Here is a 13,857-nt window from a genome sequence, read left to right on the forward strand (position 1 = left end):
CATAACCCTCTAGTGCTTCTCCTTACTTTACTTTAATCTACTTCTTACTTCCCACTAGGTTACCGAACACTTGGTTGCTTATGCTCTGTTGCTTATCTGAGTGTTATGGTCGCTAATGTAGCAATGTATCTTGTCCTCGTCCCATATTGTATTGTAAGTCACTGGTCAACCAATTTGTTTATGTACTTTGTAAGGCACTGCAGAACACTTGTGGCGCCATATAAATAAATTATAATAATAATAATACGGTCCTCAATAGGCAAATCTAAAATACATACAATTACTCTAAGTGCTGAGTAAGAGGAGAAACAAAAACAGAAATAAATGACCAGCAGCTTGCTACAAGATGGCTGCCACCACCAATGACAGAGAAAGAGCTAAAAATTAGTTACACAGCAGAGCTCGGTCCCCAGTGTGTTATACTACATCTACAGTAGTAGTGAATCAGATTACAAAGTGAAAATACCATATTCTTAAAAATCACAATTTACTAAGGGAAACATATAAAAGTTTTAGACAATTACAAACAGATTAAATAGGCAAAAGCACACTCCACAAATAGTGTAATACATATTAAAAATGCAGCCCACTAAGTGAAATAAGACAGACGGAGTAAAAACAATCCACCACCTAATGTTTTTCAGTTTTTTTGCGGGGAAGGTCCCCTAAATCCATGGACCTACAGGAACATTTCTTTGTCATGCATGCAGAAATGTCCCTATGTTCTGTGTATAAAGTCTGGCATTTCCCCCAATAGAAAGGCAGGTATACGGTTTTCAGAAAATGGGATGATGACGACTAGAAAATGAGGTAAACTGGGTCTTTCATATTCCTTGCCAACTACAAGTTCCTGGTTTGATTGAGGTAGAGTAATGCTAACCTTTATTTTATATGAGGTCTTATTCCGGTATTAGTAGATTGTGCGGAAATGTTTTTTGAAATCTCTCCAGTGAACTTTAAAATTAAGTTTCCTCATACTTTTGTTGAATGTGACATAAATTGTTAAACCTATTTGGCTGGAACTGGATTTTCCTGCATGGCTTCAGATGCCTTACTTATATGTTAACCCATTGGTTCCCAAACTGTGCGCCGTAGCACCCTGGGCTGCCTCGGAGCACTTGCAGGGGTGCCTCAGGTTGGTGGTCCTGCACCAAATCAAATAATTTATTGTCCATGTAATGTATATATGTGGACAAACAGAAGCGCAAACCAGTGTCCACCACCACATAACTGAACCTAAGGATGACCGCTAAGCACAATTTGTTTCACTTTACTAAATTTTTTTCTGAATTTCTTAAAAACAAACTTTGGGCCTAGGGGTGCAATGGAAAAAATGCTGATAGTCTAGGGCGCCGTGATTCAAAAAAGTTTGGGAACCACTGTGCAAACCTGTAATAAAAGTAAAGTTAAGTCTTACTTATAAATTTGTGTTTATTATACCTTTTTAATATCAATATTTCATGATTGTAAACCTGACTGACTCTTATTTCATAACTTACATTGTTTTGCTCTACTCTTGGAAACATAATATTAATTGAAAAGCTACTTACAAAAAAAAAAATAGTTTCACATAAAAACTCAGAGCCCCAAAGAAAGCGCAAAATAAAATTTGTAAGACATTCATCAGAAACTTCATCTGGAGCTTTTTTCCAGTTTTTATCTCTAGAGCACTTCTCTGTAGGTCTCGGTGGCATATTACTCTCTGGGAGTGCTTGAAAACAATAGGTGGTTGTGTTCACAAAATACATTTGACTGATAAGAATGTCTATACTGGAGTTAGGAGACGTATCAGCAGGTAATGTCTTAATGTTATGCTTTCAAAATGAAAAGGCAGAAACAAGCTAAAAATTGATGCGTGTATACAGGAATTCAAAATCAATAAACCTTGTATAGAAAGTCATCTTTATTTGTAAGCTCCTCTGTATGTACAATGAAGACTCAACCTTTCACTTTACCAGGAACTCGCAGCACTTCTTCATTTATACAAATTTGTCAGAATAACATAAAATAAATGGAAGAACATATTATTCTTACTGCCAAATTAATATAACCGTAGGGTCCCTTTCTTGAGATCCCACTGTTTTAAAGATGTCATGCATGCAGTGTTGGTGCCCCTAGCCAGAATCTTCAAAAGCTGTGTAATAAGTGGTCATTAGCTGCATTCAGTCTCTCTCCCATTCAGTTTTCTCTAAGCTGTATTCTTGAGCATACAGCTAACAGAAGCACAGGAGTGGGTTAAGTTAAATGGCAAAGACGGACATATTCATAATTCCAAAGAGCGGACAGGGTAGGGCTTGGAAATGTTCCAGCTTGCAGACAGGAAATGGTACATGTGTGCCATAAGGTTCCTGAGCAACCCTTCACATGTTTACAATAGCAAGTTACATGCTATTTACAGTAACAGTGAACTGCTTAGAGCACTAGTAACAGATGGAGCTGCCTATGTTGAACTGAATGGAGCTATTGGGTTCTTTACTAAAGAAATAAAATATACAGTAATCGCGTGAATTCCACTTATTTATGAATTGATTGTCAGAAGAAAAAATTAATTCTGCATCCTTGAAAGTGTTGAACTGTTATATTACTTACTAGGTTTTATGCATGAAATGTTAAGAATAGAACAAAAAATAGACAAATATGTAGCAAAAAACAAGTGTAGCAAACCACCAAATAAATTTATTTATTAACAGTTTCTTATATAGCGCAGCATATTCCGTTGCGCTTTACAATTGGAAACATTTATAGATCAAAACAGGGTAATAACAGACAGACATAGAGGTAAGAGGGCCCCGCTTGCAAGCTTACAATCTATAGGGAAATAGGCATTGATACAAGGATAGGTGCTATATATTTTAATTTGGTCCAGCCAGAATGCAGAGTTTCTTGGTGGGCTGTATAATCCAATCACACAGGAATGTCGGCCAAATATCAGGAGTATGTGAAAGAAAGACAATATGTGAGGTTATGTCTGGACTGTGAGAGGGGATATAAATAAGATAAGAATAAAAATATATATATATATATAATGTAAATTTTAATTATTGTAAATATTAACAAATGTATACAGACACTGAATTAAAAAATATTCAATATTAAACCTGGATAATCAAATGTAGGTATGGGGTCACCATCTAGCCTGCCAGCAGGTGCTAGCTTTGTTGGCAGCCATTGCGGTGACCCTCTCCCCACACATGAATAAGCCCACACAAACTTGGAAGTGTTGCCCTATGCTATCTCAGATTCATACTTTATCAGGCATACTTTACTTGGCTCCTCAGAGCTTGGCTGTGATATCATAGCCCAGTGCCCTACTCTCAGCTCAGCACAGCACTGACTGGGGGAGAAGCAGCAGCCAGCAATTTCACATGTAAGAATTTTCCGTCTGCTTCTCCTTCAAGTCAGTGGCCAGTGTTCTGTTTGGTGGACCTGTCAGGGCATTAAAATCACTGGATGAATGACACTACGTTGGCTCGGGACCGGTATGATTTACCGTCTGCCGCATGGCTGGCGGTTCAAATCCCGACAGCGGAAGCCCGACAGAGGTGAAGATCCCGACTGCACTATAGGTAAGTATAAACTATTCCCCCCCTAACCCTAACCCTCCCTCCCACCCCAAAGTGCCTAACCCTATCCTACCACCCCCCACCCCCCCCGAGTGCCTAAACGTAACCCCCCATCCCCGCTGCCTAACCTTAAGTCTCCCAGTGGGGTGCCTAACCCTATCCTCCGCATGGGGGTGCCAAACCCTAACCCCCTCCTTCCCCTAGCCTAAACATAACCCTCCCGTGGGGTGCCTAGCCCTATTTCCACCCTGGGAGCCCCTAATCTAACCCTCCTCAACCCCGTGGCTGTCCGAGCCCGGCTTACCTTCGATCGGTAAGCCAGGTGTTGGGCTCCCAGCGTTGGTAAAATGACAGGCGTCGGGATCTTGTCGTCTGTCATTTAACCCTTGCCGGGATTAGACAGTCGGGAAGCCGGCAGTCGGGATTCACTCACAATTGGCACACTAGGTTCACCTAATTGAAGTAGCGGCCCTGAGAACAGGTAATATGTTTACCCTTCCTGTCAACCCCATTAATAAATCTTCCCCTATCGGACAAAAAGGAAGAATTAGCCAGCTAGTGACACTGGCTCACTAATTTAAAGTACTTCTCCAAGCCATGCCACCTTCTGTCAAGATCACTTGGCTATTATAATGTTGTGTCTGTCTAGAGCAGTGGTTCCCAAACTTTTTTGAATCACGGCGCCCTAGAGTATCAGCATTGTTTTCACGGCATCCCTAAGCCGAAAGTTTGTTATTGAGAAATTCAGAAAAAATTTTAGTAAAGTGAAGTAAATTGTACTTATGTGGTGGTGGACAGGTTTGAGCTTCTGTTTGTCCACATAGTTACATTACATTGACCATAAATAATTTTATTTGGTACTGGACCACCAACCTGAGGCACCCCTGCAAGTGTCCCGAGGCACCCCAGGGTGCCACAGTGCACAGTTTGGGAACCACTGGTCTAGAGTGTTATGGAATAGAACTGCAAGTTTCTGGGGATTTGTTTGTAATAATCTTTCAAGGTCAATATTTCTCTTCAAGAACAAAAATATAGTGTATAAAGGTCTTGTATGATTGCACATGGCCATATACTGTAGATGTCTTGTCTAACCATTAAAACAGTCATTTTTTGATAGACTAGCAGAGTACAGACATGTCAAAGGAATAAACTCAAGGTTAAATGTCTCTTTTGACACTGCCGTAACTTGAATAATATAGAATTGCATTTATGTCTTAGAGGCTGAAAGACTTTTTTTTTTCCTTTTAACATGTATTGCAAAGTGACTAAAAAGGGACTTGAGAACTAGTGTGAAATTTCCAGCTTATTACTATTTCATGCCTTTTATGTAACAAGGAGATGGTGAGGTTCATCTCCTCAGCCATAACACCATACAGAACTATAATTCTTGTCTAAAGCTGAATAGTACAGCTTTTGAATATGTCTTTAATTTTTAAAGCATGGTTGAGGATATGTGATTTAATTGAACTGAATTGCTGTTTTAGAAAATATTTTCCTTTAATCCTGTTGTTGCTGCTGTGCTAAATAGTACATTACACAAATAACATTACAAACTTTATTTTTCTTGCAGGTACTTTTGGCAAGTTGTTTTGTACCTGTGTATGCTGGTATTCATGCTATAGAGTATAAGGGAGAGGTAATGATCAATACTCACTGTTATGATAATTGATGTGTTCATTAATACATTACAATTCAGTTTTAAGTGAAATTTTATATCAAAATTGTTACAAAATAATAAGTAGAACATGGTTACTAAAGGTTTAAAAGCTCAAACAATGTTGAACACTTAGCAGTGCTTCTCAAACTCTATCTTCGAGGCACAATAACAGTCAATGGTTTTATGTATATCTATTCTTGAGTACAGACACTTTAATTAGTACCTCCATCCTTTTAAGTTAACCTATCTGTCCTTAAACATGGATAGCCTTAAAACATGGACGCTAGTAAGTATTGGGAACTGAGGGCCTGATTCAGCATGGATCGCTATTCTGCTTATACGTACACAACGCAGTTGCTAATATCAGCAGTGCTATGTAAATGTTTGCATTCGCATTGCGATCGCAGCCTGACATAAGGACCCCCACTTCCCCTTACTCACATCCGTATACTTAGGCTACATAGCGAAACAATCGGTAACATCGAGTAACACCGGAAGCATACGCATAGTTAAGGAAGGTCAGACCTCACTCAGGAATTGCTTACTTCAGCGCACGCTATGAGACCTCAGGCTGTGTCTGGTATCGCAGTGGATAATTTATGCATGCCCATGCAACGCCGTTGAAACGTACTGGCACGCCTGCGTTTGCCCGACCACCTCCCTGTCACCACCTACAAACGGCACATCCTGTCGATCACTCTGCCATGGGTCTGCATATCCTCTGCAATCGCTGTGCCGTTCGTGTCTGGCTCGCGCACTGCAATGCATGCACAGTGCAAATTAATCGGCCGATTGCGTGCTTATAAGCAAATGTGTTCCTTGCTGAATCAGGCCCTGAGTTTGAGAAACACTGAATTTTGATGTTGCTTAATTTTGCTGAAATTATCACTTAACTAACAATTTATGATTCAATAATATGTAAAAACTACTTATTGTATACAGGTATATTAGAACAGTCATTTATTCCAGAAATGTTTTACGTTTTATGTACTATTCTGTCTGCTTATTTGGCTCCCCTATTAGAATTTGGGAGTGCGCTGCAGCCCTAATCTGGGGCTGCCACTGCTACTCCGGAATGCAAGAGAGGGGGGCCTGAATGGAGACTGCATGTGGTCCCCAACTCTGTTAAACCATCCCTGGACAGTGCATGTGACTATTATAAGGCAGAAGAATTCTCAGACCACAATAAAGGCATTGACAACTGGCATTTCTCTGCAGCTACTGGCGGTGTGGCACAGTTGATAAATATAGGCAACATTACAGTAAAAGGACAAGACAAAAATTAGCAAGACAATGGGAGCTAAAAATACAGCTTAAAACCCACAATCAGTTTGTGGAGGACTGATACACACTGGTGTTTAAATGTTGCACTTCATTTGCATCTTCTAATGTTAGTCCACGAAGAAATAATACCCTTTTTTTTATGTAGCCCTACCAATTTATGTTCAGACTGCACCTGTATTTGTCTGAATTACACTATGGACATGTATGTAGGTTTCCCATTAATGGCAATGACCCAGGTGGCGATGTATCAAAGCTTCTAGCTATCATATATCTAGCATAGTCTATAAAGTGACAGATGTCATTGGGGCTGGAGTATTGTCCTTTGTTTGTTTGATTTTGTTTAGATCTTCAAAAGGATTACAAGATTTCCTGTAAAGTTTAAATTGAGGAGATTCACCATGTATTAAAATAATTCTTAAGGGATTACAAAACGATGAACCCAATATGTGTGTGTGTGTGTGTGTATGTGTGTATATATGTGTGTATATATATAATATATATATATATATATATATATATAAAATATGCAGCACTCAGAGACTTCAATAAGACACATGACACAAGTCTTCCTGTGGTCTAAGTCTTCCTCTGGCTCTGACGAAATTGCATAGTCATTGATAACAAATACCACTATCGCACCTTATGGTATGAATTCACAATAGTGGACCCCGTAAATGGACGAACAAAGGAACAATTGAAGCCCAAAGCATTTCGTCCTTAAAAGGACTTCATCAAGGGTATTTCAAATTTTAAGGTAATATTAACAAGTAATTGTTCTAGCATGAACAAATTCAACTTTTTATCCACAAAGAACTGAGACACACATGCTTAGAGGTGTTGCCATTAGGATCGTTCTCAACTTTTGTGAATTCATACAATAAGGTGTGATAGTGGTATTTGTTATCAACCTGTTAATGGTCAAAGTGTAATAATTTGCCCAGACTATTGGATGTAAATAATTTCAAGAGCTGTTTTTCAAACTGATTTTATGTGTAATAAATATTTTATTGAATGGTGGGCTTTGTGCCTTTTTGGGTTATTTTTTTGGTGCAAGGGTTTATTCTAGAGCAACCCCAATGAGGAATATATCCTCCAAAATTTTTACAACTTCAGATCTTCCAGCTTTTTGTACAATGATGGTGGATAAAATGTATTATCGTCACATCATCTGATCTGATATTGATATATATATTTCTAATTCCTTTTTAGGACTCATTTTATTGAATATATACTATTTTTAATATATATAAAGATAATTTTCAAATTATTGTAGCAATCTTGTAGCGCCCTCTTTTTTTTCCTTGCTCTTAAAAAAAATGTCTAGAGCCCCTTCTAGCAGGGGGCCTAAAAGGAAGTGCAGCTTGTTTTATGAAATTGTGCTATTAACCATTATTAAGTGCATTTTAGCTCAAGTTAAGGGCATCTGTTTGATATATATATATATATATATATATATATATATTGTGACAGGGACAGTATGCATTCATGGGAGGTTAATGGGTAGCAGCAGGTTTGTGCAGGGACGGAGCAGTAAACAGCTTGGTAATGAGGTCCAGGCTTTCCTGAGATCAGTTGTAAGCCACAAAGCAGGGCTAATTAGCAGCACCTGTTATCTGTCTTTAAAGTTGTGTCAGTACAAATCCACAATGCTTCCGATGGTGAACCAGTTGCCCGGATGATAGGCTGGGGGACGTGGGGTTACGATAGGAAGTCATATTACCAACCTGCTTGTGAACTGTAAATTGCCATGCTGTGAAGTATATGCTGTCCGAATCTTATCTGATGCTGTTTACCTGCCTGAGAATAAAGGAACTGCTTGAACCTTTTAATCTAGTGTATGTGATCGTTTTCACAATATAAATTCCAGATAATGACCGGTACTCCAACTATAGGTAAGTAAGCATACAATACTTGCCCCGGTGCCTTCTCCTGGTAGACAACAGCGTACCCATAGATAGAAGATTAATGTGAGCGGCACTCAAGGGACTTCCAAACTCATTTAAGTAACTAACAGGTAATATTTATTTTGACGTTTCAATCTCTGAACCGAGATTTTACTCAGGGACCCTGAAGTCCCTTGAGTTGCTGCTCACATTAATGTAATATATATTTTATTATTATTATTATTATATTAGTGAACAAGGATGTGGGGACTTTGTTTTTTTAACAAATGTTTATTCATCAATCATGTCTTTGTTTTGTTTACATTATTTGACTATAAAAAAATGGAATGGCACCTCCCTGATCCTTTACAGTTTACAAGGTGGAACTTCCAGGGTGGAGGGGGGGGCAGTAATTTTCACTACCCAGGTAACAACATCCCAGGGGTTCCTGGAAAAGCCACAGCACTGCTTAATGTGATTCTGTTTTCAGTGTGAAAGTTGGGAGAGGGGGGGTTGTACCTTCTTCCTAGCAGGTAGATGCCATACTTATTGTGTCCCTGATTTAGTGGAGATGAGCCTAAGCTTTCCAGCACTGATGCTGGTTGAAGAATTTTGGGTTGTGTGGAGGGTGGGCTCATGCTGAACAATATTTTTTTCAATGTAAATTGCAATACTGTTTGTACTGTATGTATTTTCACATATAGTTTGTACATGTTTTGATGCAAGCCAAACACCAGTGTTTAATAGGCCTTAAAAAGTCTACTCTTTCTACCACCAACGATCATTGAAGCAAGTGATCTGTGTGTGTACTGGAATATATTAACTTATAGTAGAAAGCTCTATAACAAATAAACTGGAGGCTTCACTCACCAATTTTTAAACAGTCTGGTTACTATTTACTTAAACAAGGATACAACAAGCATCTGGTTCCCCTGCTAGAGTTGAAGCCAAACATAATGTGTGGGATCACACTGTAACATTAAAATCCAAAGATTGCAGTTGTCCTGTCATAGTGGGACAGCTTGATAAGCACATGATTGATCCTTTACAGTGGTAGTGCAAAACGAGATTGCCCCTCCGCCGTCTTTGGGGTAAATTTACTAAGAATTGCGCCTGGCCGAATTTAAACACACTGGGCATAAGAGGGACTCGCATGAGTTATTTTTCAACCAAAGTTACAGATTTACTAAGTATCCTGTTTCCCTGTATATTTTGATTTCGATTTTGACACTGATCGTGTTGTCGTGTGCGAGTTCAGTGGTATTGGCTCCTTCTCAATAGACTTTGCCGAAGCTTTGCACAGATCAGTGTGATCTGTGCAGTGTTTTTTGTGTAGTGTAAATAATGGGATAAAAATCGTCATGGGGCCCCCCAAAAAGCATAACCAGCACCAAATTTCTGACCCCGTTCTAATTAAAGATGTGCGGTTCGGTTCTCCAGAAATCCGAATCCACCCGAATTTCGTGAATCCGGGTAAATCCGAGTCGCGGTTCTAATCTCCTGAGGCGATCCGGGTAAATCCGGGTTGCTGTTCTGATCTTTTTGCGGTTTGGAATTTGGATTTTAAATCCAAATTTCGGGTTTTGGATTGCATAAATTACATGATTTTAGCTGTTTTTAAAAAGTTTTTATCTTTTTTATTAAAAAATCCAGATCCAAAACACTTGAAGGTGGTTTGCAAAATCCAGATCCAAAACCTTGAAGGAGATACAGAACTAAAACACGGGGGTCGGTGCACATCCCTAGTTCTAATTCTGGAAATTCAGGGAGAAACGGCATGGGGTTCCCACCCTTTATTCAGTGGCGTAACAACCACACCTGCAGACCCCGCGGTGGCTTGGGGGTGCCGACAGGGGAGGGCGCGGGGGAGCGACACTGGTGAGGAGGTGGTGGATGACAAGTGTCTGGAGTGGGCAATGCCCGGGACACCGCCGAGCCCATGCTCATATCTGTGCCAGGGGAAGGGCTCTGGCAGCTGGGACACTGGTCACCGTGTGTGCGGGCAGGGACAAGAAGAGGATCTCCAGTGACAAATACCCTCCCCCTGACATCTTATCTCTGCCGGCAGCAGCAGCCTGACTGTGGCACTGGCAGGCGCGGATCCCTACGGGGCTAGGGTCGTGTATACCTTTACGTCAGGGAAGGGACGATAATGGTGTTCCGGCATACATTACTCACAGGAGGCAGCTCCTTCCTCCTGCTTCTCTATGGTGAGTCACCCCAGGGGTCAGAGGAGCGTTTGGTGAGCCCTGATTGGAGGAGCTCAGTACACATGCTCCTCTTACCCGAGTAGGGACGGGGCTACACCGGCTGCTGTTCTTCAACTCCTCAGTCCAGGGCTTCAGACAGCATGGAGGACAAGGGAACTACTGGAGGCTCCACATCAAGGTGAGAGGGGGTGAGACTACAGGGGAAGATATTGCTTATGTCCTCCACTCTCTGTGTGTGACCCTGCATGTGTGTGTGTGTGTCTCTTTGTAACCCTGTATGTGTCTATGTAACCCTGTATGTGTGTCTGTGTATGTACTGTATGTCTCTATATGTAACCCTGCCTATATGTGGGTGTGTGTATATGTACAACTAAAATTGAGGACACACTGTGGCATATAAAGCATATTGGATAGGAAGCCTGAAGATCTGATCTCAGGTCAGTGCTATTGTAGTGAGTGCTGACATTGATAAAGTCAAATAAGTGAACTATTGTCCCTCTTGTGGTCTGTACTTGGTATATGCCCGGTTGATGGATAGTGTGTTTTCCAGTCATGCATGGCAATAGGGAAATGTTTCACTCCTCTCTTTGCCTCTCTCTCTCTCCCCTCTATCCTCTCATTGCCTCTCTCCCTCCCCCCCCTTGCTCTTCTGCCTCTCTTTCCCCTTTCTCCTCTCTCTCCTCTCTCTGCCTCTCTCCCTCTCGCTCTGCTGCCTCTGTCTCCCCTTTCTCCTCTCTCTGCCTCTCGCTCTCCTATCTCCCTCCCCGCTCTGCTGCCTCTCTCTCTCCTCTCTGCTGCCTCTGTCTCCCCTTTCTCCTCTCTCTCCCCTTTCTCCTCTCTCTGCCTATCTCTCTCCTATCTCCCTCCCCGCTCTGCTGCCTCCCTCTCTTCACTTTCTCCTCTCTCTGCCTCTTTTGCTCTCTCTTTTCAAACGTCTTGCACCTGCCTTCGGTCTCACTCCCCTTTTATTTTTGGTCCCCTATGACTTCTTTCTCCCAGGGCGCTGGACATGACTCCAGCGTGCCAAACATGGGGTGTGGCTGGGGGGGTACGGCTTTTCCCTCAAGGTCACGCCCCCACGAGCTGGAATATCTCCAGGCCTATAAGGACATGCTGGAGAGATACAAATACAAAGGTACTGGCTAATGGCTCAGGGTGGCGGGGAGAAGGGCACCAGGCACCTAAAATAGCTGCAGCCAGCAGCAGGTGTCAGTTACTGCACATAAGGCAGCAATAGGGTATATGGGCTCATACACACATGCCAGGGCACTTCTGCATACCGTGGCTCTGTCTCGTGTGATTCCGCTGCCCTGTGTGCTGCCTTCCAGCAGTCTGTGGAAGGTCTCCCATCAGTCTCTAGGGGCGGGTTGCAGCTAGAAATGCAGTCAAATCCCAAAAATGCGAGTTTGACCGCATTTCTCGTATGCACCAAGCCCCTTTTTTGGCAGAGGAGAGCAAAATTTATAGTTACGCCACTGCCTTTATTTACACACAAAATCACTGCACAGATCACACTTTTTAGGCACTTTTATGTTATTATTCTATTCTGCTCCATGTTCTATTGTGTTTTAAAACACAATTCTTAGTAAATCCGTCTATAAGTACTCGCATGTTGGTTCAATGGTCTATTGACTTCTATTTGCGTGTTTGGTCATCTTTCTGTGCAGGATTATATTTTTGCATTCGTGTTTGCCTTTAATAAATCTCCAAGTTGCAAAATCATCGAAAACTCACACGGGAATGCAATTCTTTTCTTAGTAAATTTACCACCTATAGATTACAAGCAGCACTCTAAAAAGTGCTGGGACTCTTTCCAGTAAGCATACCTCCCAACATTAAGAAATCCAATCCTGGGACTTCTCACACAACATTAAAGGCGTGAGCAAGCAAAAAGGGCATGACCCTGTGCCCCATAGCCCACGACCCCCAGTACATGACCTTTTAAGTTGTGTGACTGTGTGTGACACCTCTGTGTATCGTAATGCTGGGGGTTAGCCCAGCACTCCAGCAGATGCTAGGCTGCCCCCTGTCTCTTCCAGCGCTAAATTGATGTCATGCACGCGGTAGTGGTCACAGTTTATCCCCCACCACCCGACCGCCCACGGGACACTGCGGCCCGGAGGTGATACAATGGGACAGTGCTAAAGAGGTATGAGTGTGGTCGGTAGTATTTCTAATATAGTTGATACTGCAGTATTTCTAATATAGTTGGTACATCCACCTGAGGATCCTAGTATACCAATGTGTTAAAAATTGTAAATTAAAACTAAAAAATATTTCTTAAAATATACTTTAAAAAACCTCTCCAAAACATATATTGCCACTCAATTACAAAATAAAATAATTTTCTACTTCAGGGTCCATAGGGTATCCATAGGATACCTTGGGGTATAGGTGTGACGTCAGTCGCTGGGCACCATAGAGTTAAGCTTTTCAGCCTCCCAGGATGCACTAGGGTCCCCCTCCTATACCCCGCCCCCGAGCCAAGGAACCTCAGTTTAGTTTGGTGCCCGACCGGCGTCGGGTGCACCTGTCGGAGTGGGGGCTAGAAGAGCCCCTGAAGCTTTCTTCAGTGCAGCTGTGGCTGCACATCTGGATGTACAGCATGGACAGTCAGTCCTGACGTCCATGCTGTCTTCCCTACACCCCGCCGGTACCAGAATGCCGGTACCGATCCGGGGATGCTGGTGAGCATCTGGGGTCACAGCTAGTGGTGACCCCAGATGTTCCGGACCATGGCCGGATCCAAGGGGGACAAAGGTAAGCAGCGGGGTCCCGCGGTGGGTCCCCGCTGGTCACATGGTCCTAAGTCCCCAGGCAGGGGGCTCCCTGGGGACTGGCTGCAGCGTGGAGCCAGGCGACCAACCTGCGCTTTCCACTACCCCCTGGGACAGCGGACCGCAGCAGAGCGGTAGCGCTGCGGCGTCCCAGGGGTTAAATGCATGCCAGGGGAGCGCGCCTTCCCTGTCTCACAGCCGGCGCCTCCCCCGCTGCACACAGCCCTCTTTGCATGCTGCCGACTGGTCCTGTGGCAGCGCTCCTCCCCCAGGCCAGCCTCCTCTCTGCTCCTCGGCGGCCATCTTCTCCAGAACGCATGGTGAACGCTGCTGGAAGCGCTGGACGGAAGCATCGTGGTCTGGGTCCCCCCGCATACTTCTCCTCCGCTGTGGCTCAGGTCTGTGTATGCAGCGCTGTGTCCTACCAGGCCCTGTGTCTGTGTAGTTGAGTGATCAGCGCTGTTAGTGCAGGAATTGTTATTT

The 13,857-nt window shown here is 42.7% G+C and overlaps 1 protein-coding gene across 6 annotated transcripts in view; it reads left to right on the plus strand.

Annotated features, from left to right (window-relative positions):
• Positions 1 to 13,857, plus strand: part of PNPLA4 (patatin like domain 4, phospholipase and triacylglycerol lipase) — a 101,785-nt gene that overhangs the window by 45,196 nt on the left and 42,732 nt on the right. For 5 of the 6 annotated variants that reach the window (XR_015870227.1, XR_015870229.1, XM_088451533.1 and 2 more), the window contains exon 5: positions 5,134 to 5,199. The exons of the other annotated variant lie outside the window; for it this stretch is intronic. Coding sequence is in view for 3 of the 5 variants with exons in the window: in XM_088451533.1 (XP_088307659.1) it covers positions 5,134 to 5,199 (66 nt within the window). In the remaining 2 variants the exon portion in view is untranslated. The remainder of the gene's footprint in view (positions 1 to 5,133; positions 5,200 to 13,857) is intronic. 6 annotated transcript variants of the gene reach the window in all.

The sequence above is a fragment of the Taudactylus pleione genome, unplaced genomic scaffold, assembly GCF_031769625.1.
Source record: "Taudactylus pleione unplaced genomic scaffold, aTauple2 ptg000026l, whole genome shotgun sequence".
NCBI lineage: Eukaryota > Metazoa > Chordata > Amphibia > Anura > Myobatrachidae > Taudactylus > Taudactylus pleione.